The 22,984-nt window shown below is 45.2% G+C and overlaps 1 protein-coding gene across 1 annotated transcript in view; it reads right to left on the bottom strand.

Moving 5' to 3' along the window:
• Positions 1–20,765, bottom strand: part of AAMP (angio associated migratory cell protein) — a 43,790-nt gene extending 23,025 nt beyond the window's left edge. The window contains exons 1-6 of the mRNA XM_082262283.1: positions 20,664–20,765; positions 17,529–17,716; positions 15,779–15,931; positions 14,888–15,007; positions 14,090–14,229; positions 4,487–4,631 (exon numbers count right to left, since the gene is read on the bottom strand). Coding sequence (XP_082118409.1) covers positions 4,487–4,631; positions 14,090–14,229; positions 14,888–15,007; positions 15,779–15,931; positions 17,529–17,676 — 706 coding nt within the window. The 5' untranslated portion in view covers positions 17,677–17,716; positions 20,664–20,765. The remainder of the gene's footprint in view (positions 1–4,486; positions 4,632–14,089; positions 14,230–14,887; positions 15,008–15,778; positions 15,932–17,528; positions 17,717–20,663) is intronic.
• Between the last annotated feature and the right edge of the window lie 2,219 nt (positions 20,766–22,984).

Genomic DNA, 22,984 nt, shown 5'->3' with positions numbered 1-22,984 from the left:
CGGGAACGCAGTTCCGGCACCTTCAGTACTGAATGGTATTATATTTAATGGCAAGGGGTGCTGGAGGGTCTATTGATACAGGCTGCTGGAGGATCTATTGTTGCTGGAGGGGATATATTTATGCATGGTTGTTTATTGTTTGAGAGGTCAATTGTTGCTGGTTTGCTGGAGGGGGGCTTATGTTGCTGGGGAGTCAATTGTTGCTGGATATGACCTGCTGTTGAGGAAGAGGTCTATTGATGCTGGTTGCTTTAAGATCTGTGGTTGCTGGGGAGGGTCTATTTCTGGTGGCTGCAAGGGATCTATTTTACTGATTTTCTTGCTATCATTACCAAATTCCATACAAATTACTTAGCACCACAAAATTATACCTGGCTCTGTATTCTCTAAAGGGGGCGGCACTGAGAGGTAGGGGTTAGGGGGTGGTTGAATCAAGAAGGGGTGGTTGAATCAAGAAACGGTGTTCGGAGGTGGGTAGGGGCAGAGACAAGAATTGACCCAGAAAGGAGGAGTTCCTGCACCTATTCTCTGAGAAAAAAAGCTGTGTGTGTGTGTGTGTGTGTGTGTGTGTGTGTGTGTGTATGTGTATGTGTGTAATATATATCTATCCATCTAACACACACACACACACACAGCTGCAGGACTCCACCTTGCGGGGTGCCAGCGGGCCTCTTTTGCGGGTCCTGGGGACTCTATGTCCTCCGGCACTCGCCGATCGCCAGTAAAAACACAGAGAACTGAGATATGGCTATGTACACAAAGCATAGTCAGTGTCATTAGTACAGTGAATATTTCTAGCACTGATCACTGCATTAGTGTCACTGGTTCCCATATATTGTCAGTGTCTGAAAGTCCACCACAATATCACAATCCCGCTAAAAGTCATCAAGCGCCACCATCACTAGTATAAAATAAATAAAAATTCCATAACTTTATCCCATTGTTTGTAGACTAACAGTCGCACAAAACAATATACCCTTATTGGGATTTTGTGTACCAAAAACATGTAGCAGATTACATATTGGTCTAAATTTATGAAGAAATTAGATTTTGAATTTTTACTTTTTTTACTAGATAAGTTTTATAGAAAGTATAACTTTTTTTTCCCTTCAAAAATCGACAGCCTTATTTGGCTTACAGCACAAAAAATAAAAAACACCAACAAAAGAAAGCTCTATTTGTAGGAGAAAAAAGACAAAAAAACTGAATTTTTGTAAAATCTTACCGTAAAATTCCTTTCTCCGAGTCCACCGACAGTCGCCGCCCCTCATACAGTCTTCACCAATGGTATTGACTTCCTCTCCACAGGAGTAGCTAGGCATAAGACTTGTTAAAAACAAAGGCATTTAGCATAGACACACCCATGGGGGCTGTCCCACTGGTCAATACCCCCCTGCAGTAGCCATCCCAACTCAGTTTGGTAGCATTGCAGTAAGTGTACAAGAAAACCCAAAAAGAGGGGCGGGGGCGGAGACTGTCGGAGGACTCAGAGAAAGGAATTTTACGGTAAGTTTTTACAAAAATTCAGTTTTCTCTTACGTCCTCCGACAGTCGCCGCCCCTCATACAGTCTTCGCCAATGGGATGTCCCAAAGCAGTGTAGACATGAGGGGTGGGAGACGCAACCGTAGAAAAGGCAACGCAGCACCCACATCAGAGAAAGGAACCTTACACGCACAGTAAGCGAACCTACTGGGCAACAGAAAAGGCTCAACAGGAGCAGCAGCCCAGGAAAGCAAACTGCAAATAAAAATCATAAGAAAAGATTAGAAGGCTGAGACTGTAGCCCCAGCACAGGGAAGCCTATCTACTCCTAACGCTAGGCAGAAGACAAACTGAGTTGGGATGGCTACTGCAGGGGGGTATTGACCAGTGGGACAGCCCCCATGGGTGTGTCTATGCTAAATGCTTTTGTTTTTAACAAGTCTTATGCCTAGCTACTCCTGTGGAGAGGAAGTCAATACCCATGGTGAAGACTGTATGGGGGGCGGCGACTGTCGGAGGACGTAAGAGAAATTATATTTTACAGTGTCGCACGACCACGCAATTATCAGGCAAAGTAACGTAGTGTTGTATCACAAGAAAATTGTCATGAAGCGGGGTAAATCTTCTGGAGGTCACGTGGGTAAAAGGGTCTTTTAGTAATATTGTGGATGGAATTATTTTCCCGTAAAAATAATTATTTTGATTAAAAAGGAGGGGGGGGGGGAATGGGGAAATAAGATTGCTACAATACAATCATGTTCAAAGAGTTCACCCTATAAATAGTCAGAGGGTGATTCATAATACAAGTCAAACTGAAGTTTATTCTTCCCATGTTTTGCCTTCCCTGGTTCCTCCCTTCCCTTCCTCAGCATGCTAGTGAAACTTCTCAATAAAAAAAAAACAAAAAAAAAAAAAACAAAAAAAAAAAAAAAACCCTATTTTAGACCCAGTGGTGCCATCACTGAGTCTCTGTGCTTCTCTGTAACATAGGGAGATTATGGCTGATGAGAGGGACCAGCAGGGTGTACATACCTTCCCGAAAACAGGAAGCTGTGATACCGTTCACATGTTATACTGAGTCTCTATGATTGAAAAAACTGAAGTCCAATGAAAGGGGCAGGCCAGAGATAGTCAGGCTGGGGATGAAAGGCCTAGATCAGTGGTCTCCCAAAATGCAGCCAGATGAGGCCCTTTGCTTGTCAGACACTGATACCAGACACTATTCTACCATCTGACACCAACAATGGGGCATCATTTCTCCCACTGACACCAATAATGGGGCACTAGGTCTGCCTAAGATACCAATGATATTTATCTATTCCACCCCCCCCCCCCCCCCAAATACCAAATGTGGCGATGTTTACTCCCACTGATGCAAGGAAAACTTCCACTCCCGCTGGCCACAGTCTGGTCCCCCAAAAGTCTGAAGGACAATAGGCAGGCCCTTTCTTTAGAAAGTTTGGAGACCCCTGGCCTAGATGATGGCAGATATCCTTCAGCCAGGAGAGGAGGCTGGCTGCATGTGACTGGTTGAGAAAAAGAGGAAAATCTAGCGCACTAAGCCAAGAGTGTCTTGTGTGACTAGCCAATGAGGCATAAAAACAGTCTATAGGAAGTCCAATGAGCTAAAGCCTTGGTCCTCAACCCTGGTCCTCAGGGCCCACTAAAAGGCCAGGTTTGCAGGATAACTGAAATACATCCCAGGTGATATAATTTGCTGCGCAGTGATTGCAGTACTCTAGTCTGCATCTCCCCAAGGTAATACCTAAAATCTGGCCTGTTAGTGGGCCCTGAGGACCGGAGTTGAGGACCACTGAGCTAAAGCACAGTGGGAACCCGCAGTAAGGGAGCTAGAAGACACTCTGCAGAGACGAGGAAACAAAGCAGCACCATCTGAGTGTAGCAAGTACATTTTATTAAAAGCAACAAAGTGGCAATCTGGTAAAAAAGCACTCCTCAATTGATGTAAGTCTCCGTTGAGAGAGCCAGATGGTCGGCGTTCCTCTGCACTTGGGAACCGGGAGAACCCTTGGAGTGGTTGGTGGTATCCAGATTGGTCTGATGAAGGAGCACGCATGCTCTGAACACGAACCACGCCCACCGACCAGTGACGCCGACCCAATCTCCACCCACCCCAGGGTCTCCGGACAGCCATCCAGGAAGTGTTGAATACCACCAGCACCGCCAAGGGTTCTCCTGGTTCCCCAGCGCACAGGAATGCCGACCATCTGGCTCCCTCAGTGGTGGCTCACATCAATTGAGGAGCGCCATTTTACCAGACTTTTGTAAGTTGCCACTTTGTTGCATTTAATAAAATATACCAACTTGCTACACTCAAGATGGCGTTGCTTCTTCCCTCCTTTCATCTGACTTGTTGCCACTTCTAAGGAAAAGCTCACAGTGTGCAGTGAAATCAGAGTAATCTGTTTCAGTCCATGAGAGGAGCCGGTACAACCGGGGACTGAAGGGAATGGCCAGAGTTCAGCTTGAATCACCCAGAGCAAAAATACACATTATGGGCGTAGCAACTCTAAAATGACAATATCCTTAATTTTCCAAACACAACTCATACACATCTATTACATAATGGCCCTGTAATCTATTTTTTTATGAAATATTTTCCATGTCTTTCTGCTTCCTTGCAATATCTTCCATGAGCTCCCAAACCTCTCCTTTTCCACACTAACCTCCTGTTAGGAGCAAGCAGTGCACGCTAGTTGCAGTCATGTGCGCTGCTCTATGCACACTACAAAGCCCATCATAGTTCATAGTAGGGACGAGAAAGAGGGGGGCTAGGTTGCTACATAGTGGGACCATGAAGTATGAATGTAGGAAGTCAGATCACAGAAAAAATAATAAAATTACATGATTCGGAGAAGGCTGAGTACTTTGGGTTAAGAATACATAAGTTAATAGATTTTTTTTTTTTTTTTTTTTAAACAAGGAGATTAGTGTCACTTTAACTTTTACAGGTTCTAAAAGCAAAATAAGAAGAAGTTTACCATCAGGAAGGAATTGCCCGCAGGTTGCGGGACAGTTGGGTCCTTGGAAAGTTTTACACTCGCCACTAGGTACTTTCCACATCCAGGTGTTGCCATCTGCAGTGCCCGCTAGTAGTACACCGGCACAGGGGTGCCACTGCAGCCACTGGAATTGAAGTAAAGGGAAAAAAAAAAAAAAAAAAAAAAAAGAAGAAGAGGTCAGACCAGGAAAAATGCCATGATGGGTCAGATGTAGAGGACGGGGGAACACCTTCAGATCCCTTGAAACAGGAGGTCTTACAACATGGCAGTACTCATAAGCAATGGAGTAAATTTATATAAAATTATTTTTTTATTACAAAAAAGAAAAAAAACTATTAAAATCACATAAGCAAAAAGTACATACAGCACATAGAACATGCGGGTGGCTATCCCTAAAAAGCATCATCATATGATCCCAATAGGTACTGAGAACAATAGTACAGTAATCCCCCGCTCCATCGCGGTTCAGTTTTTGCGGTCCCGGTAATTCGCGTTTTTTTTTGTAATGTTATTTTACTATATAAATCATTAAAAATGAAATATTTTTGTGTTTTCCATAGCTCTTGCTATGTCTCTTAGTATCTTTTATGTGTTTAAATGAGTTTCTATTGTTTTAAAAGTGTGTTTAAAGACCTTAAAATGCTTCTACACGTACAGTGACAGTAAAATAAACATGCCTACAATGCATTTTAATAGGGTTTTTCTATTTCGCGGATTTTCACTTTTCGCGGCTGGGTCCGGAACGTAACCCCCGCAATGGAGGGGGGTTTACTGTATAGTTATATGAACCCATGTAGTATTAGATGGGTTTATATGGGTGCAATACTACATGGATTCATATAACTATACTATTGTTCTCAGTACCTATTGTGATCATATGATGTCTTTTTAGGGATAGCCACCCGCATGTTCTATGTGCTGTATGTACTTTTTGCTTATGTGATTTTAATTGTTTTTTTCTTTTTTGTAATAAAATTATTTTTTTTATATAAATTTACTGCATTGCTTACGAGTACTGAATCACTTTTTGAAGACCTATAAAGTCCCACTGGGGGGGGGGGGGGGGGGGTTCTCCTACTCTATTAATTATAGGGATGTGGTCTCGCTTTAAGGCCTCTTTCACACGGAGCGGATCGTATTGCGATCCGCTCCGGCATTTTTTTTTTTTTTCACGGACACGGGTGACACTTGTGTCATCCAGTCCATATGTACGCATATCATCCCATCCGTTTGCGGATGATATACGGACATAATGTTAGTCTACGGGGATTGCGGATGTCAGTGGATGACACCGCTGACATCCGATTTTGCATCCGTTCCGTTTTTTTAACCACTTAAGCCCCGTAGGATTTTCCTGCTAAAAGACCAGGGGGTATTTTGCGATTCGGCACTGCGTGACTTTAACGGACAATTGCGCGGTCGTGCGACGCTGTACCTAAACGAATTTGACGTCCTTTTTTTCCCCACAAACAGAGCTTTCTTTTGGTGGTATTTGATCACCTGTGCGATTTTTTGATCACGCGCTATAAACAAAAAAAGGACAATTTTGCAAACATAGCAATATTTTTCACATTTTTTTATATGAAATTCCCCCCCAAAAAAAATGTAAAAATCAAAAAATTTTTAACATTTTCGGCCAATTTGTTTTATGCTACATATGTTTGGTAAAAAAAAAAAAAAAAAAAAAAAAAAAAAATCGCAAAAAGCGTATTTTGATTGGTTTGCGCAAAAGTTATCGCGTTTACCAACAAAGGGAAAGATTTTTGTAATTTTTGTGTTTTTTTTTTTTTAACGCGTAATGGCGGCGATCTGCGATTTTTTTTGCGGGACTGCGACATTGCGGCGGACAGATCGGACCCTTGACTGACATTTTTGACACTTTTGGGGTTACCAGTGACATTTCTACAGTAATCAGTGCTATACATATGCACTGTTACTGTAAAAATACACTGGTAGTGAAGAGGTTAACTTTATTTGCGAGGGAGGGGCTGTGTGTGTCCCTAGGGGCGTGCTTTCTACTGTGATTGGCTGTGGCTTGAGCTGTAAGGACACTGATCAACGGATCTACATAGTAGATCCGTGTGATTAGTTGTCTTTACAGCGAGGAGAATGACAGGTGGCTTGTTTACACAAGCTGCCTGACATTCTCCCTCTCCCCCGACGATCGCCGAGTGACCGGCGGACATCGGGTCCGCTGGTCACACGCGGGGGGGGGTCTGTGACCGCGCGGGCGCGCGCTCGCTCCCCAGACCCTCCCAGGCTAGTGACGTTAATTAACGTCACTCTGCCTGGCAGGGGCTGACCGCCGCAGTAAATCTACTTGCGGCGGTCGGCAAGCGGTTAAACGGAACAAAAATAGGGTTGCGTTCCAAAAAACGGAACAGAACTGAAAGGATGAAAATCAGATGTCAGCGGATGGTCATCTGCTGACATCCGCAATCCCATAGACATTATGTCCGTATATCATCCGCAAACGGATGGGGTGATTTACGGACATACGGAACGTCCGTGTGAAAGAGCCCCAAGTCTCCTCATCTCCCCAACCAGCTCCAATACAACATGGCGGTTTCCCATAATGTGTATATTAAGTTAAAACCCGCGCTTATAGTAAAAATATTAGTGCTATAATTATAAATGACAATATAAAAATTAGAAATAAATTAAATGCAGCTGCTGTATCTCCAAGTTAATCTTAGATAAGAATGTGACAAAACGAATTTAAAACAGCGCTAGCAATCTATGTGCAAATTATTAAATAGTGATTGGTGAAAAAAAAAAATATTTTAAAATTAAATATTCCAAATGTAAAACACAGTCCTTAGTAGTGGTAAATCCAATAAAGTGCTCAGGTGCAGAAAAGGTTATCCAAACGGTGCTCAGGCGATTGTCAAACCCTCTAGGTTCCCTACTCACCACAATGAGGAGTCTCATAATATGTGGCATACAGGTGTGTGGGGAGGAGCACTTCGTATAAGAGCATATCTCGCTTGAGATTCTTTTAAACATCTACAGGCGGTCCCCGGGTTACAAACAAGATGGGGTCTGTAGGTTGGTTCTCATGTCAAATTTGTTTGCAAGTCGGAACAGGTACATTTTTATAATTAACTCCAGCCAAAAGAATAATTTTTACGTTTTTTGGATAGCATAGGGAAGGGTAACACCCCTGTACTATTTGTTTTGCTGTCTGTACCCCTGTTCAGAAGATTTCACCTCACTTTCTGTCCCTATGACAACTGGATTTTGAAAAGTTTGGGTTGTTGTGGAAACAAGGATTGGTGATAAAGCTTCAGTGGAGACATCTTTTTCCCATGAGAACTCTTACAGGAGTGAATTTCCCTTCCTAGGGGTAGATTTCTCCTCACTTCCTGTTGTCTCCTTCTGTTTGAAAGTAGGAGTCGTTTGTAAAGTCGGACGTTTGTAACCAGGAGACCGCCTGTATTGGTTAAGAGCATCAAGAACAGCAAACATGTTTCTGGGGATGGGGATTGCACCCGCCTCAAAGCTTGACAAACTTATGGAAGCAAAGGATGGAATACACTAGAATGTCTGAAATGCAGCTGACCACAATGTAAACAGCTGGATTTCATACTTTATTATATTCTATCCTTAATTTATTTAACCACTTGCCTACTGGGTACTTTTACCCCCCCCCTTAGAACAACAATTGCGTGGTCATGCAACACTGTTCCCATATGAAATTTCTATCTTTTTTTCACACAAATAGAGCTTTTTTTTTGGTGGTATTTAATTACATTTTTTTTTTTCTTTTTGCTGAACGAATGAGAAAGAGACCCAAAATGTTTAAAAATAAAACGTTTTTTTAAGTTTTGGGTATAGAATTTTGTAAACCGGTAATTTTTCTCCTTTACCAACAGACAGCACTGATGGGCACTGATTGGCAGCACTGATATTCAGGACACTGATGATGAGTGCCGGTTCACATATGTGCGGCTGCGGCGATCGCATGTAATGTCGGAGCGCACTGCTCCTTCATTACATGCGATCGGCTGTGCGGTGCGAGTTTAGCCATACACTTTGTATGGCTGAAATTCGCACCGCACCCACAGCAAAGACGCACAGGACCCTTTTTTGCAGCCGCATCAGGATCGGATCGCACAGTGGTTCACACTTGTGCGATACGATCCTGTGCGAACTGCAAGATAGCACTGCGATATGCGATCAAACTGGGGGTGTCCTTAGGAGTACATTGACACCCCCAGCGTATTGCATATGGCAGTGTGAACTGCCAGGGGTGCGTTTGCGATGCGGGAACAGGCTGCGAATACGCAGCCTTCCCACATTGCATAAGTGTGAACCGGCACTCAGTTGCCTGATTTTTTTGGGGTGCTGATGTCCCCTTTCACACTAGCCGTTTACCCGCTCTCTCCTCTTGCTGCGACAGCGTGAGGCAAGTGTGTTTACAACGTGCTCAGCTGTGACTGGACAAATCACGTGGTAAAGAGCCGCTATCATGGGCTCTCTATACCCTAAATCTGCGTGTGAGATTTTATATATATATGTAATTTCTAAGTAATTTTCTAGCAAAAAAATACAGATTTTACCTTGTATGCAACAAATGTCAGAAAAAGGCTTAGTCTTTTAGGTAAACTGCCCTAACTTACAGACAGAAGTTCATTCCTTTGATCTAAAAGAAGGAAATGATACATTGTAAAGCATTGCGTTTATAGTTATCTAGCAGCCTTAACGATGTTAACAAACATTTGCCAAAGGCTCTTTTTTTCTTTTTAAAGATTTTTTTTTTTTTAAGATCGCGGGGGGGGGGGGGGGGGGGGGTTGGGAATCGAGATTGCAATTTTTTAACGATTAATCCTGCAGCTCTACTGCCTGCACAAATCACCTGTACATCCCAGGCAGCTGAGGACGGCTCTTTGGGTGTTTATGGATTGGTATGCTCCTGCGAATGAGACCAAACTCTTGGCGCTGTATAAATGCTTTTGAATATTATTGATAAATACCACCAATAAAAATACCCTTCCAGGTATAGATTAGCATGTGAAATCTTCCCAGGATGCAGGGCTTGGACCTGAGCATCTAACCACTAGGTCCTAACACAGGCCTCGACAAAACCCGGGCGCCAGGTCGCATTTGCGACTAGAATTAGCGACCTGGCGCCTGGGGGTGCCCTGCAGAGGGTGTCCTGTCATTTTTGTATGGACTTCCGCGCACGGAGTGCACGGACTTCCGGGCGTCCGAAAATTGAGGCCCCGGCTTTTCGGCCTACTTGAGATGAGGCTTCCAATGGGGAACTGGCGCCCTCTTGTGGTGGCCGGGAGTAATGACTGTTGTAATTACTGTTTCCACTGTTTGTTCACAATGCATTACCATCTCCCTGTCCAGTTTGTTACCTTTGACAGGGAGTGTGGTTATTATTAATTTAAATTTATTTTTTTAATGTAAAAACTAAATAATATTTTTTTCTTTTTTTTTTTTAATTATTAAAAAAATATATATATTTTTTCCAATTATTATTATAAAAAAATGTTATATATATTAATCTTTTTTTTTTTTTTTTTCTCATCGCCATGCCACAGCCGAAGGCCCCTTTCACACGGGCTGTCTGATCAGGTCCGCCTGTCAGTTTTTCAGGCAGACCTGATTGGACCCTTCATTCTCCTCTATGGAGCAGTAATCTGCCGCCATCTGATCCTGTCCGCCAAAAGCAGACGGATGGTGGTTCTATTTTCTATCCATCCCGTGGATCGGATCAGATGGCATCGGATGGAAAGAGACAGACAGTCTGTTTTCATCCAATTGCGCTAGAGGAGAGTGGGGTTCTAGTCGTATTTATGTGTAAGTTTAGTATCCGTTTTATTAAATAAAGCTTGGTTGTTAGTTTAAAAAAAAAAAAAAACTGGCTCCTAACTTTTTTAGCTGGCTCCTAGATTTCAGGAAAATTTGTCAAGCCCTGTCCTAACACTTTCATGTGTGGAGGATGAAGGTAACCCAGTGTTAGCTGGGATAGATACCATCAGGCACAGAGCTTACACAGAGTTTGGATGCCGGGTTCCAACAGATAACAGAGGTGGAAGAGAATATCACTGAGTGGAGGGAAAGTTTGTTCCTACCACCCTGAATGTGCCAGTACCTTCAACAATAAAATGTACCTTTGGGAACATGTTACACCTGTTTTAAGGGTGGAAGATGTAACTCCTGCAGCCTCTCCCCGATCTCCCTTCTAATTGTGACAGCAGGCCGGTGATCTTCTCCCTGCACCCGCTGTCATAATTTGAAAAAAACATGGCCGTGCAGGGCTTCGCCCACAGGGCTGTGTCATTTACTTGCATTCTATAAATGAATGAACTAAGGAGTCACATGACACCGGGGGAAGTACTGACATCCTTTGTGGCCGACGGCTTGTAGTTGTCAATGAACTACCAGGGCAACAATGAGTTCATTGGTACTTTCCTGTCATTTAGTAACCTCCTGCTCACACAAGGTCTGCAGGGGCCTGAGATTGCACGCGCAATTAAAAAAAAAAAAGTGTATGTATGTATGTATGTATGTATGTATGTATGTATGTATGTATGTATGTATATATATATATATATATATATATATATATATATATATATATATATATATATATATATACATACATACATATATACATATATACATACATATACACATACACACACATACATACATACATATATACATACATATATACACACACACATATACACAGTGGGTACGGAAAGTATTCAGACCCCCTTAAATTTTTCACTCTTTGTTATATTGCAGCCATTTGCTAAAATCATTTAAGTTCATTCTTCTTCCTCATGAATGTACACATAGCACCCCATACTGACAGAAAAACACAGAATTGTTGACATTGTTGCAGATTTATTAAAAAAGAAAAACTGAAATATCACATGGTCCTAAGTATTCAGACCCTTTGCTCAGTATTTAGTAGAAGCCCCCTTTTGATCTAATACAGCCAGGAGTCTTTTTGGGAAAGATGCAACAAGTCTTTCACACCTGGATTTGGGGATCCTCTGCCATTCCTCCTTGCAGATCCTCTCCAGTTCTGTCAGGTTGGATGGTAAACGTTGGTGGACAGCCATTTTTAGGTCTCTCCAGAGATGCTCAATTGGGTTTAAGTCAGGGCTCTGGCTGGGCCATTCAAGAACAGTCACGGAGTTGTTGTGAAGCCACTCCATTATTTTAGCTGTGTGCTTAGGGTCATTGTCTTGTTGGAAGGTAAACCTTCGGCCCAGTCTGAGGTCCAGAGCACTCTGGAGAAGGTTTTTGTCCAGGATATCCCTGTACTTGGCCGCATTCATCTTTCCCTCGATTGCAACCAGTCGTCCTGTCCCTGCAGCTGAAAAACACCCCCACAGCATGATGCTGCCACCACCATGCTTTACTGTTGGGACTGTATTGGATAGGTGATGAGCAGTGCCTGGTTTTCTCCACACATACCGCTTAGAATTAAGGCCAAAAAGTTCTATTTTGGTCTCATCAGACCAGAGAATCTTATTTTTCACCATCTTGGAGTCCTTCAGGTGTTTTTAAGCAAACTCCATGCGGGCTTTCATGTGTCTTACACTGAGGAGAGGCTTCCGTTGGGCCACTCTGCCATAAAGACCCGACTGGTGGAGGGCTGCAGTGATGGTTGACTTTCTACAACATTCTCCCATCTCCTGACTGCATCTCTGGAGCTCAGCCACAGTGATCTTTGGGCTCTTCTTTACCTCTCTCACCAAGGCTCTTCTCCCCCGATAGCTCAGTTTGGCCGGACGGCCAGCTCTAGGAAGGGTTCTGGTCGTCCCAAACGTCTTCCATTTGAGGATTATGGAGGCCACTGTGCTCTTAGGAGCCTTAAGTGCAGCAGAAATCTTTTTGTAACCTTGGCCAGATCTGTGCCTTGCCACAATTCTGTCTCTGAGCTCTTCAGGCAGTTCCTTTGACCTCATGATTCTCATTTGCTCTGACATGCATTGTGATCTGGAAGGTCTTATATAGACAGGTGTGTGGCTTTCCTAATAAAGTCCAATCAGTATAATCAAACACAGCTCAACTCAAATGAAGGTGTAGAACCATCTCAAGGATGATCAGAAGAAATGGAAAGCACCTGAGTTAAATATATGAGTGTCACAGCAAAGGGTCTGAATACTTAGGACCATGTGATATTTCAGTTTTTCTTTTTTAATAAATCTGCAACAATGTCAACAATTCTGTGTTTTTCTGTCAGTATGGGGTGCTATGTGTACATTCATGAGGAAGAAGAATTATCTTAAATGATTTTAGCAAATGGCTGCAATATAAAAAAAGAGTGAAAAATTTAAGGGGGTCTGAATACTTTCCGTACCGACTGTAAAATTATAATTATTATATATATATATATATATATATATATATACATACACACACACATACACACACACACACACACATATATATATACATACATACATACACAGTGTTTCCCCGAAAGTAAGACCTAACCCTGAAAGTAAGACCTAGTGTTATTTTTGGGGAGGGCTGCAATATAAGCCCTACCCTGAAAATAAGCCCTAGTTTAGTGTATGAAAAATCCTAGGATGCACTTTTATTAGTGTTTTAAATAATGTCCAATGTGTGTTTTTGTAATATAATACTGTGAAATACCTTCCTTGCATCGCCGCTCTGCTCTCAGCTGATTCTGTCTTTCTCCTCTCATACCGGTAGCTGTCAGAGGGGGATCTCAGCCCCTCCCCTCTGCAGTGTAACACAGAAGCGCCGGTATTTGATTTGAATTGTGGGAAATACCTTCGATACATCGGCCCTTCCATGACCCCCAGCTGTCAGCGGAGAAGAGGGCGGCAGATCAGCTGAGCCCGGATCTGCGATGAAGAAGGTATTTCACACCATTGTAATCTAATCTACTCTGCGCTTCTGTGTAAACTGCAGAGGGGAGGGGCTGAGATCCCCCTCTGACAGCCAAGGTATGAGAGGAGAGGATGAGAGACGGTATGAGAGACAGGAGACAGTGGGAGACACAGCAGTGATGTAATGAAGGTATTTTACACTATTGTATTACAAAAAACACACACTGGACATATAGAAAACACTAATAAAGTGCATCCTAGGATTTTATATACACTAAACTAGGTTCACACTGGATTCTTGGCACACAGGGAGGGCAGAGAGGGACAGAACATTATAAGACCTACCCCGAAAATAAGCCCTACTGTGTCTTTTGGTGCCAAAATTAATATAAGACCCAGACTTGTTTTCGGGGGAAACACGGTATATACACACACATACATACAATTTTTTTACCTGCAAAAACATATTGTGCACGCCTAGCACAGTTACCAGCGGGTAACTGAAAGCTCCCGATCACCATTTGTGATTGGGAGCTTTCCGATCATGTGACAGCTCTGACAACCAACCACCGTGGTCACATGACCAAAATGCCTGCCTCCCAGTGTATGAAACATTTTAAAGGGCCAGGTGGCACCAGCGCTAAGGGGTTAAATAAGGATAAACCCAGCCACATTCTTGTGCGCTTATTTTTTTCATAAGCAAATCAGGGTAGTTAGATTGCCAAAAAGTACCTCTTGATCTCCTCACCTCTAAGTCGCCAACTTCAAATGACCAGATCTCCAGCCCGCCCTCCACCTTCCACACCTTGATGAGCCCGCTCATGTCTCCTGTTGCAACCATGGCAGAGTCGTGGCTGAAAGCTGCACATGTAACGGAGTCCTTGTGACCTGTGGAGAGGGATCAACCAATAAGAAAGCGAGTGCAGGTATTCCAGCAGTGTTTACTACCCCTATAAAAGCTATCTCCCCCTAAAAACATATATGCACATATCTTTCTCTTTTTTTTTTTTTTATTTTGCAAATGAGCCTGCAAAGGACTGCAACCGCCATCAGTGGAAGTCTGGTGCAATGTCAGGCTCCTGCAGACTCTGCCTCCAGCTCCTTGTCCATACCAAGATACAGGCTTTCAGCTGAAGATCTAGAGGAAGTGTCGATGGACTATGACTGCTGTCATTAACGCACTCATGTCCCATTAAGAAAAAAAAGTATTTTTGCTGTGGTGGAAATGGGACTTGTAGTTTATTCATTCACAGACCTCTGTGAATGAAAGAAGTGGCTGTGTGGGCAGAGGCTGCACAAACTTTAAAAGTGACATCATCCGTGGGGGAGAAAAACCACTGAATGCTGTCCTAATCCTGTGCTGAAAAGAGATCTGAATTGTGCAGAGGACACATCTTAACTAGTGGATTACCATAGTCTACTGAAACGATAAAGGCAGTACTGGGCTTTATTAGAAAGCCCACCATGCCTTTCACAACAATGCCCCGTAGCACCTAGTAAAAGTAAAAACTTCAGGTTTGCCAGACTCCACCTTTAATTTATTTACCAGTGCATTCAAAGAGGGTCTCTCCATCGCTTATTCTCCAGACATAGGCTTTGTCATCTTCTCCACCAGTCACTGCAAGGGTGCTGTCCTTTGGATCCAGGCTGACACAGAATACGGAGCCTGAGGAGACATAAAGCACTTTTATAGATTGGCAGAAGATACGCTTTCTATAACCCCCAACATGGCTGCCAGCCTCCCAATGGATGAACAGTGAAGTAGATCTCTGTATAAGTAGAATTATATTTCACATTAAAAGACCAGTGCTGCTTCCCTGAACTTTCAGCCATCACAAGAAAGAGTTAACAATGGACAGTGCAGCGTGGAGAAGGAAGGGGGTGGGAGGAAGAGAGAGGAGCTGGGGAGTGCCTTGCTATCTTAGGCTATGGGACGGTGTGTTTCTTTTGATGCTCGCAATCTACGGAGACACAACTCTAGTCCCTGCACACAAGGGTGGCTCCGTATGGGATCGATTCCGCATTGTCCATTTACTCATTCACCTAGCTTGTCCCTATTCGCTAAAGGGACAAGCAACTTCTTCTAGGTCTCCTAGCATCCAGTACTTGCCTCGCCATTTCCTCTGTGTTACATAACAAATGTGGGAATGGTAATGTGATGAAAGACTGCATGGTGAGCTCTATATTAATTGCTCTGCCTGTTTGTGACTATATCAGATCTAATTACCATGCAGCTCCTACCTGCAGAGCACTAGACTGAGAGACCAAGGGATATGTAGTGTCTTCACAGGAAGTGTCAGTTCTTAGACTACAGACAGAGGTCATGGATTAACCTGTGCAATGACATGCCACATTCCTCATTTGAACCCAAACAGAGGGCACTGGGGAAAATGTAGGCATTGTAAGGTAGAGTACTGGCAGGGTCTTCATATATTACCTGTATGTTTAGAGTAAGTCAGTTCACTGTCATCATGAGGCTCAGTTCCTTCCTCCACACCTTCGTCCTCCGTCTCCCACTCCTCATCGCCCATTTCTCCATCCTCGGGTTCATCAGCGAAGTCCACATCTTCCATCTCATCAGCCAAGTCATCTGAAGAATATTATCAATGTAAGCTTTTACAGAAATTTCCACCACTTTATGTTCTCAAACGGTATATTTTCCTCATCGTTACATCCCATGCTAAGAAAACTTTAATAGATTTAACCTTTAGCTACCACTGATGTGTGAGGCGAGGAGCGCCGATAAACGGCACTTCCTCATTTACACATGACTGGCTGTGATTGGACACAGCCGATCACATGGGTAAAGAGCCACCTCATTGGCTCTTTACCAAGATTGGGGTCGCGCCGTGTCCTAGGAACATGGCGCGGTCGCCACTCTGCGATCCAGATCGGGCTCAGATAATTAATGGGGAAGAGAGGGTGAGCTGCATACTGAAGGTTTTTTTTTTACCATGAAGTATAGAATGCTTCAAGTGAAAAAAAAACCTTCAGCCTTTACAACCACTTTAAGTCTTAAAAAAGGTCCCCCCCCCCCCCCCGCTAACACCTATGCAGGAAATACTTACCTACTTTCAGCTCGCTCCAGGCACGTGACCACCTGTGTCAGCCAATGGAAACTGCAGGGGGAAGAGCGCACGACAATAGGCTCCCATGTCCTAATAGTTGACAGCGCTGCCTCCTCTCCCCTGCAGCCTCTGCTGGCAAACACAGGGGATCACCTGACTGCACCAGACGGGGCTAAAAATAGACAAGTATATACATCTTTCTTACAAAGGTTGGGGAGCATAGGGGTTAGGAGGAGGAGAGAACTGAAGCTATTTTTTTTTTTTAACGGCAATTGTTCTACCTTTGCACCTGCCAAGGTCGTAAGCTCTGTGTTGAAGCATAAGGGGTGATGAGATCACCCCTTCATTATGGAGGAAGCTCCATGCTCCCCAATACCAAGAAGCACAGAGTTTTTCAAACTAGTGGAGATGTGTAAAGGAGCAGTCTGTCTCAGAAGCCTTTCTAGCCAGAGAAACTAGGAAAGGGGTTTTCTCCTGCCCTCTTAAACATAGGATCTTAACCACCAGGCCATGGCCTTCAGCCTGCTGCAGACCCCCTAATCTATTGCCTGCCTCCCATGGTTTCCTGAACTTCTCACAGTGCCACCCAGCCTGCTGCACAGCCTCCAGCCCCCAACCTCAAAAAGTGTCCCAAAGTGCCCTCACAAAGCTGCCAGCTTGCTCTAGAAACCTTATTCCTAACACGGCCACCAAGTCTGCTAAAAAGTTCCCTCAACTCCCTCCAGAATCCCCATCCCACCCCCACAGTGACACCCAGCTCCATTCAGATCCCTCCAGAATTCCCAAATTCTTATCCAGAGTCCGCCAGCATTTTTGTATTCTCACACTTTTATTGTGCGAGTATAAACTATTTTGTTTTTTTACTTTTGGGGGCACAAAAGGTTTTGGAAGAATTCAATAAGGTTGAGAATCTAGACAGCCAAATTTGGCAGTTCCAGAATACAATTTACACAAGAAAAGAAGGTTATGGGTGTAAGCAGCAGTATCCCCTCTGTATGTAGTAAATCTTTGTTTCTTATGTCGGCAATCTGATGCCATGCTGCTGCAGTGAGACTACAACTCCCAATATGCCCTCACAGCACAGTGAAGCTGTAAACAGAATTTAGTAAAGGAAAATACCTGGGTTTGGTTCTGCATCATTCAGCTCGAGCACTTCAATGATCTCTTCATCGTCATGAAATGCGACATCCGGACCAGCTGGACCTTCCTCTGGCTGTGGGTTAGGTGGTGCCGGCCCTCCAGCATCACCGCCACCGGCTCCCTCCATCACCTTGCGAGCGCCGGGACACAGGATGGCAGAGTCAAAACTGAAAAACATGATTAAAGTCAGAAGCAGATATAACATTTTACAATACAGCAAAGCAGTGAAGCTCCCAGAGGTCTAAGCCTGGCCACCACAGACAACTTAAATCAACTGATGAACTGCCAAAACACAGCAACTGCGCTAAATGCAGAAAATTCCATTTAATGCAAAGCTGAACTGCAAGATAAGTCATGTCTATTCTTTTTTGAATCTTGGCGTGCTTTGTGTATTTCTTCCAGATCTTTGCAGTAATCCTGTGTGAGACTTTACCTCTAAAAGGTGAGCTTAGCCACATCCCTGCGACCTATTAGTCCATGAAGCCAACATTCTCCCATACAAAAATGTGCTCGACTCCATCCCTCTTGCCCCCCAGCTGGTTCAGGAGGCCACCATTTATCCTATATAAAAGGTACACTTTGCCCCACCCCTCCTTCCCCCCCCCCCCAGTTGGTCCATGAGGCCACCCTTCATTCTATACAAGGTAAGCTTGGCTCCACCCCTCCCTATCCCCCAAGTTGGTCCATGAGGTCATCCTTTAGCCTATACAAGGTAAGCTTGGCCCCACTCCTCCTATCCCCCTAGCAGATCCACGAGGCCACCCTTTATCCTATACAAGGTAAGCTTGGCCCCACCCCTCCTATCCCCCTAGCAGATCCACGAGGCCACCTTTTAGCCTATACAAGGTAAGCTTGACCCCACCCCTCCTGCCCACTAGCAGATCCATGAGGCCACCCTTTATCCTATACAAGGTAAGCTTGACCCCACTCCTGTCCCCCAGTTGGTTCATGAAGTCACCCTTTATCCTATATAAGGCAAGCTTAGCCCTAACCCTTCTTTGCCCCCAGTTGGTCCATAAGCCTCTCTTTAGCCTATAAAAGGTAAGCTTGACCCCCACCCATCCTGATCCATGAGGCCAACCTTTAATCTATACAAGGCAGGGCTTCTTTTCAGCAGGAACTTGGTGGAACTCCGTTCATCCACCTCTGGCTCAGGCCCTCTTCTCCCTGCTCACCATTACCACTTGTAAACACAGAAGTCTGGCTTCTGTATTTATAAGCAATGTTCCCTTTAAGATGCACGCATGCGTGGACGCACAGTCTAATTGACAGTCCCACGCAAGCATAGTTTCAGACCGCGCAGCCGCAGACGTGGCGGCCGAGGAGCAGAAAATTCGCTATTGTCACACGGATCCTCCTCCTGGCCAATCAGGGAGCGGGTCCTCCCGCTTCCCGATTGCCCAAAAGACAAAACCCATGCCATTGGCCGAGGAGGAGGTGAGAGGACTGAGGACTCGAGGAGACGCGGGGAGTCTGGACTGAAGAGAATCTGCCGTCAGGTAAGTGCACTGGTCTCGCGGGGGGAACGCTGACATCTCTGCATTGATTGGGGGCAATGCTGTGGGCACTCTGCATTGATTGGGGGCAATGCTGTGGGCACTCTGCATTGATGTTCCCCCCAGCGGGCCACAGAAAAATTATCAAACGTTGACCAGTCCGCGGCGATAAAAAGGTTGGGGAGCACTGCGCTCAGAAATTTTTTTATTTGCTCAGCACAGTAAAACATTAGAGGGAACATTGTTTATAAGTGACAGTTTGTCTCCCAACAGCTCCCACAGATCTGATCTCCTGAGTGGTACCCACTGAGTGTATGATTGGGACAATGGAGGTGCAGATGCCAACACCCCCACTGGATGATTTCCCTACAAGTGAGAGAGGAGGAACCACAGTGTGTGGGAAGGTACTAGAGCTGGCTGGGTGCTTCAGCATAATACAGCAACAAACAAAAGACAGGAGGAAGATGGTGGAGCTTTTACGGAGGTGGGGAGAAGATGGGGGCAGTGGAGGTTGCATGCAGAGGTCAGAGTTGAAGAGGTTTGAAAGTGATGGGGGATGCAGAGGTAAGCAGCTGTGGAAAGGCTGGACTCTGCACTCTGTGTGCAGCACACCGCCGGGCTCTGCGCTATTGCAGGGAGCGCGCCCCCCGAACTCTGCGCTATTGCAGGGAGCGCGCCCCCCCCCCGAACTCTGCGATATTGCAGGGAGCGCGCCCCCCCCCCGAACTCTGCGATATTGCAGGGAGCGCGCCCCCCCCCCGAACTCTGCGCTATTGCAGGGAGCGCGCCCCCCCCCCGAACTCTGCGCTATTGCAGGGAGCGCGCCCCCCCCGAACTCTGCGCTATTGCAGGGAGCGCGCCCCCCCCCGAACTCTGCGCTATTGCATGTAGCGCACCCCCGGACTCTGCGATATTGCATGTAGCGCACCCCCGGACTCTGCGATATTGCATGTAGTGCTCCCCTGAACTCTGCGCTATTGCATGTAGCGCACCCCCGGACTCTGCGCTATTGCATGTAGTGCTCCCCTGAACTCTGCGCTATTGCATGTAGCGCACCCCCTGAACTCTGCGCTATTGCATGTAGCGCACCCCCTGAACTCTGCGCTATTGCATGTAGCGCACCCCCGGACTCTGCGCTATTGCATGTAGCGCACCCCCTGAACTCTGCGCTATTGCATGTAGTGCACCCCCTGAACTCTGCGCTATTGCATGTAGCGTTCCCCTGAACTCTGCGTTATTGCATGTAGCGCACCCCCGGACTCTGCGTTATTGCATGTAGCGCTCCCCCGGACTCTGCGTCATTGCAGGTAGTGCACCACTGAACTCTGTGTGTGCATATATATATATATATATATATATATATATATATATACACACACACACACACACAATAATGAACACACTCTTTACATACACACACATTGCTACACCCACCCTGCAGTCTTCAGAAGCCCCCCTATAGCAGTAAGTTGTCAGTTGCTGCTGGTTGTCACCCGGATATCTGTCTGGGGCCCCTCTGATACCTCCTACAGGAAGACCCAGCCACACACGGTCACCAGAGGTAGGAAGACACCCCCACACACGTCCAGCCTGGGGCCCTTGCCACCGTAACGCTCACCTGTCACTGGGCGGCTCAGCTGGGCCCCGGATATCCCCCCTGTGTGGCCCCTTTCCCCCTGCAGCTGCACTCTGACACACGTGGGCACTCCTGGAAGGGTGACGTCGCCTGTCACGTGATTGGGAGGAGACGAGCAGCAGCGACCAAATCACGTGACCCAACAGGAAATCAGCGCCTGTCGGGGAAAAACGCAGGATAGGCTGAGGGGGGTTATGTAACTCCGCCCCCATTTTTATCGTACCACAGGGCTAATAGCGGAGAACTTCAACTCCCAGAATGCTCCGCTGTAAACAGGAAGTGACGTTGTCGATGCGCCGGAAAAGGAGTCCAGGGGGAAGATGGCGGCGCTCTGTAGCAGGATGTTAGTTTCAGGGAGATTGTGGAGTAGCTGTGGTGAGGATATTGTGTGATATATATCTATATAGTCCTGCCTGGTGGGGTATGGAGCAGATATCTGCCAGCTTGTATAGTCATGTATTGGGACACCCCTTTGCCAGGTGTTTTAGTTGTCTGGAGAGCTTCTGACATGTCTGTGTCCTCTGACAGCAAAGAGAACCTGTCACTGTTTTTTTAGCAAAAGACAAAAGTGTTATCAAATACCATAATTTTTTCTAAAGTGTTACTAAACCCACAACAGTATAAACAGTGTTTATATGCAGTAAAGCATGCTTGTTTTACTCACTGTAGAACCTAAGGGGTTAATCCCCTGCATTGTGTATAAAAGCTGTTTGATCCTGTCTTCTCTGATCCTCCCCTCTTTCATGGTCTCCAAAAATAACCTGATTTTTACAGAGCAAGGGGCGCTCTGCACATGCTCAGATTGGTGTGTATTGCTAGAGAGGTTTTTTTTTTTCTTGGGAGGGAGCATGTGACCAGCACAGGACCAATCAGCATTGTCCAGATAGAGGGTCAGGGGTCATGCAAACTCAAAGGACAGTCAGAGGAGAATGAAAATTCCTCCTGCAAGTTTTATCCAGACATGGATAGAAGTCACAAGAGTGCTATATATACTGCTTATGAGAAAAGGTATTTAGCCGTTTATATTTACTCAATTAATTGCATTTCCATGTTCTATGTACTGTGGGAGACCAGATATAGTGACTGCAGGCTCCTGGGGAGACCAGATATAGTGACTGCAGGCTCCTGGGGAGACCAGATATAGTGACTGCAGGCTCCTGGGGGAGACCAGATATAGTGACTGCAGGCTCCTGGGGAGAGCAGATATAGTGACTGCAGGATCTGGGTTTAGTAACACTTTAACTGGCACCAATCCATATCAGCATCCTACCACATGTGTGCCACCATGTTGGTGCCAGGAAATGTGTTTTTATAAACGTATATTTGCTGTTAAAGTTTATGTCCTGCTAGGTTTTTTAGTATTTGGTGATGTTCTGTTTCAGATCTCCTTTTATCTATTGACACGCCTTCATAGAGCCAGTCCGTGCGGAAACGGTGGTCACTTGCTGAATCAGCACCCTCCACAGGCAGCTTCAAGTGGTACTAAACTGTATCTGAGATCCACAAACCGAAAACACTATTTAATTCATTTCTAATATTCAAAGAAATTTCCCTCATCCATCCATCCATCCATCCATGTCTCCATGCTTTATTTTGCTAATAAATCACTTTGAAAAACACCCCCCTAGCATTTCTAGCTGTGGCAATCTTGAGTAAGGGCAGATGATTCATAGTAGCATTTACTCCCTCGAATCCATCTGTCTTCAGGTGTTCCTTCAGAAGAGGCGACCTGTCAGATTAGGTAACGAAAGTGACGTTCCGGCAGCTGCGCATCTGTTCCACCGCTACAAGGTTTGCTAATTTGACAGAACATCTGCATTCAGAAGGCGGCAGCAGACATCTTACTACACACAGCTACGTCTTGATTTTCAGAGTTTTATACTATATATATATTAGGGATTGACCGATATCTTACTTTCATTGCCAATACCGATATTTTGGTCAACGCGTATTGGTTTTGGCCAATATGGGCCGATATTTTCGTACATTTAAAACATTTATTTATTTATTTTTTTACTTGACAAGTACTCTTGTGGAGGGATCTGGGGGTCTAAAAGTTTTGCTGTTTTGAATGCTGTCATTTTTTTTTAATCTGGCGCCGAATACCTGGAAGTGATGTCATGACATCACTTCCAGGTTTTTGCATGGAGACCCGATCGGAGCCGAATGCGGCTTTGATCGGGTCTTCGGTGGCCGTGCAGGCTGGTTGCCCGGGTCTCCTGTCCCACCGGAAGGTACGAGCCACGGAAGGCGGCGGCAGGGGGGTGTCCCCTCCCGCTCCTTGTAGTGCGGGGTGTACCAAC

Source organism: Pelophylax lessonae (genome assembly GCF_965119305.1).
Source record: "Pelophylax lessonae genome assembly, chromosome: 6".
Classification (NCBI taxonomy): Eukaryota; Metazoa; Chordata; class Amphibia; order Anura; family Ranidae; genus Pelophylax; species Pelophylax lessonae.
The sequence above is the reverse complement of the archived record's forward strand: the minus strand, read 5'-3'. Positions and strand labels throughout refer to the sequence as shown.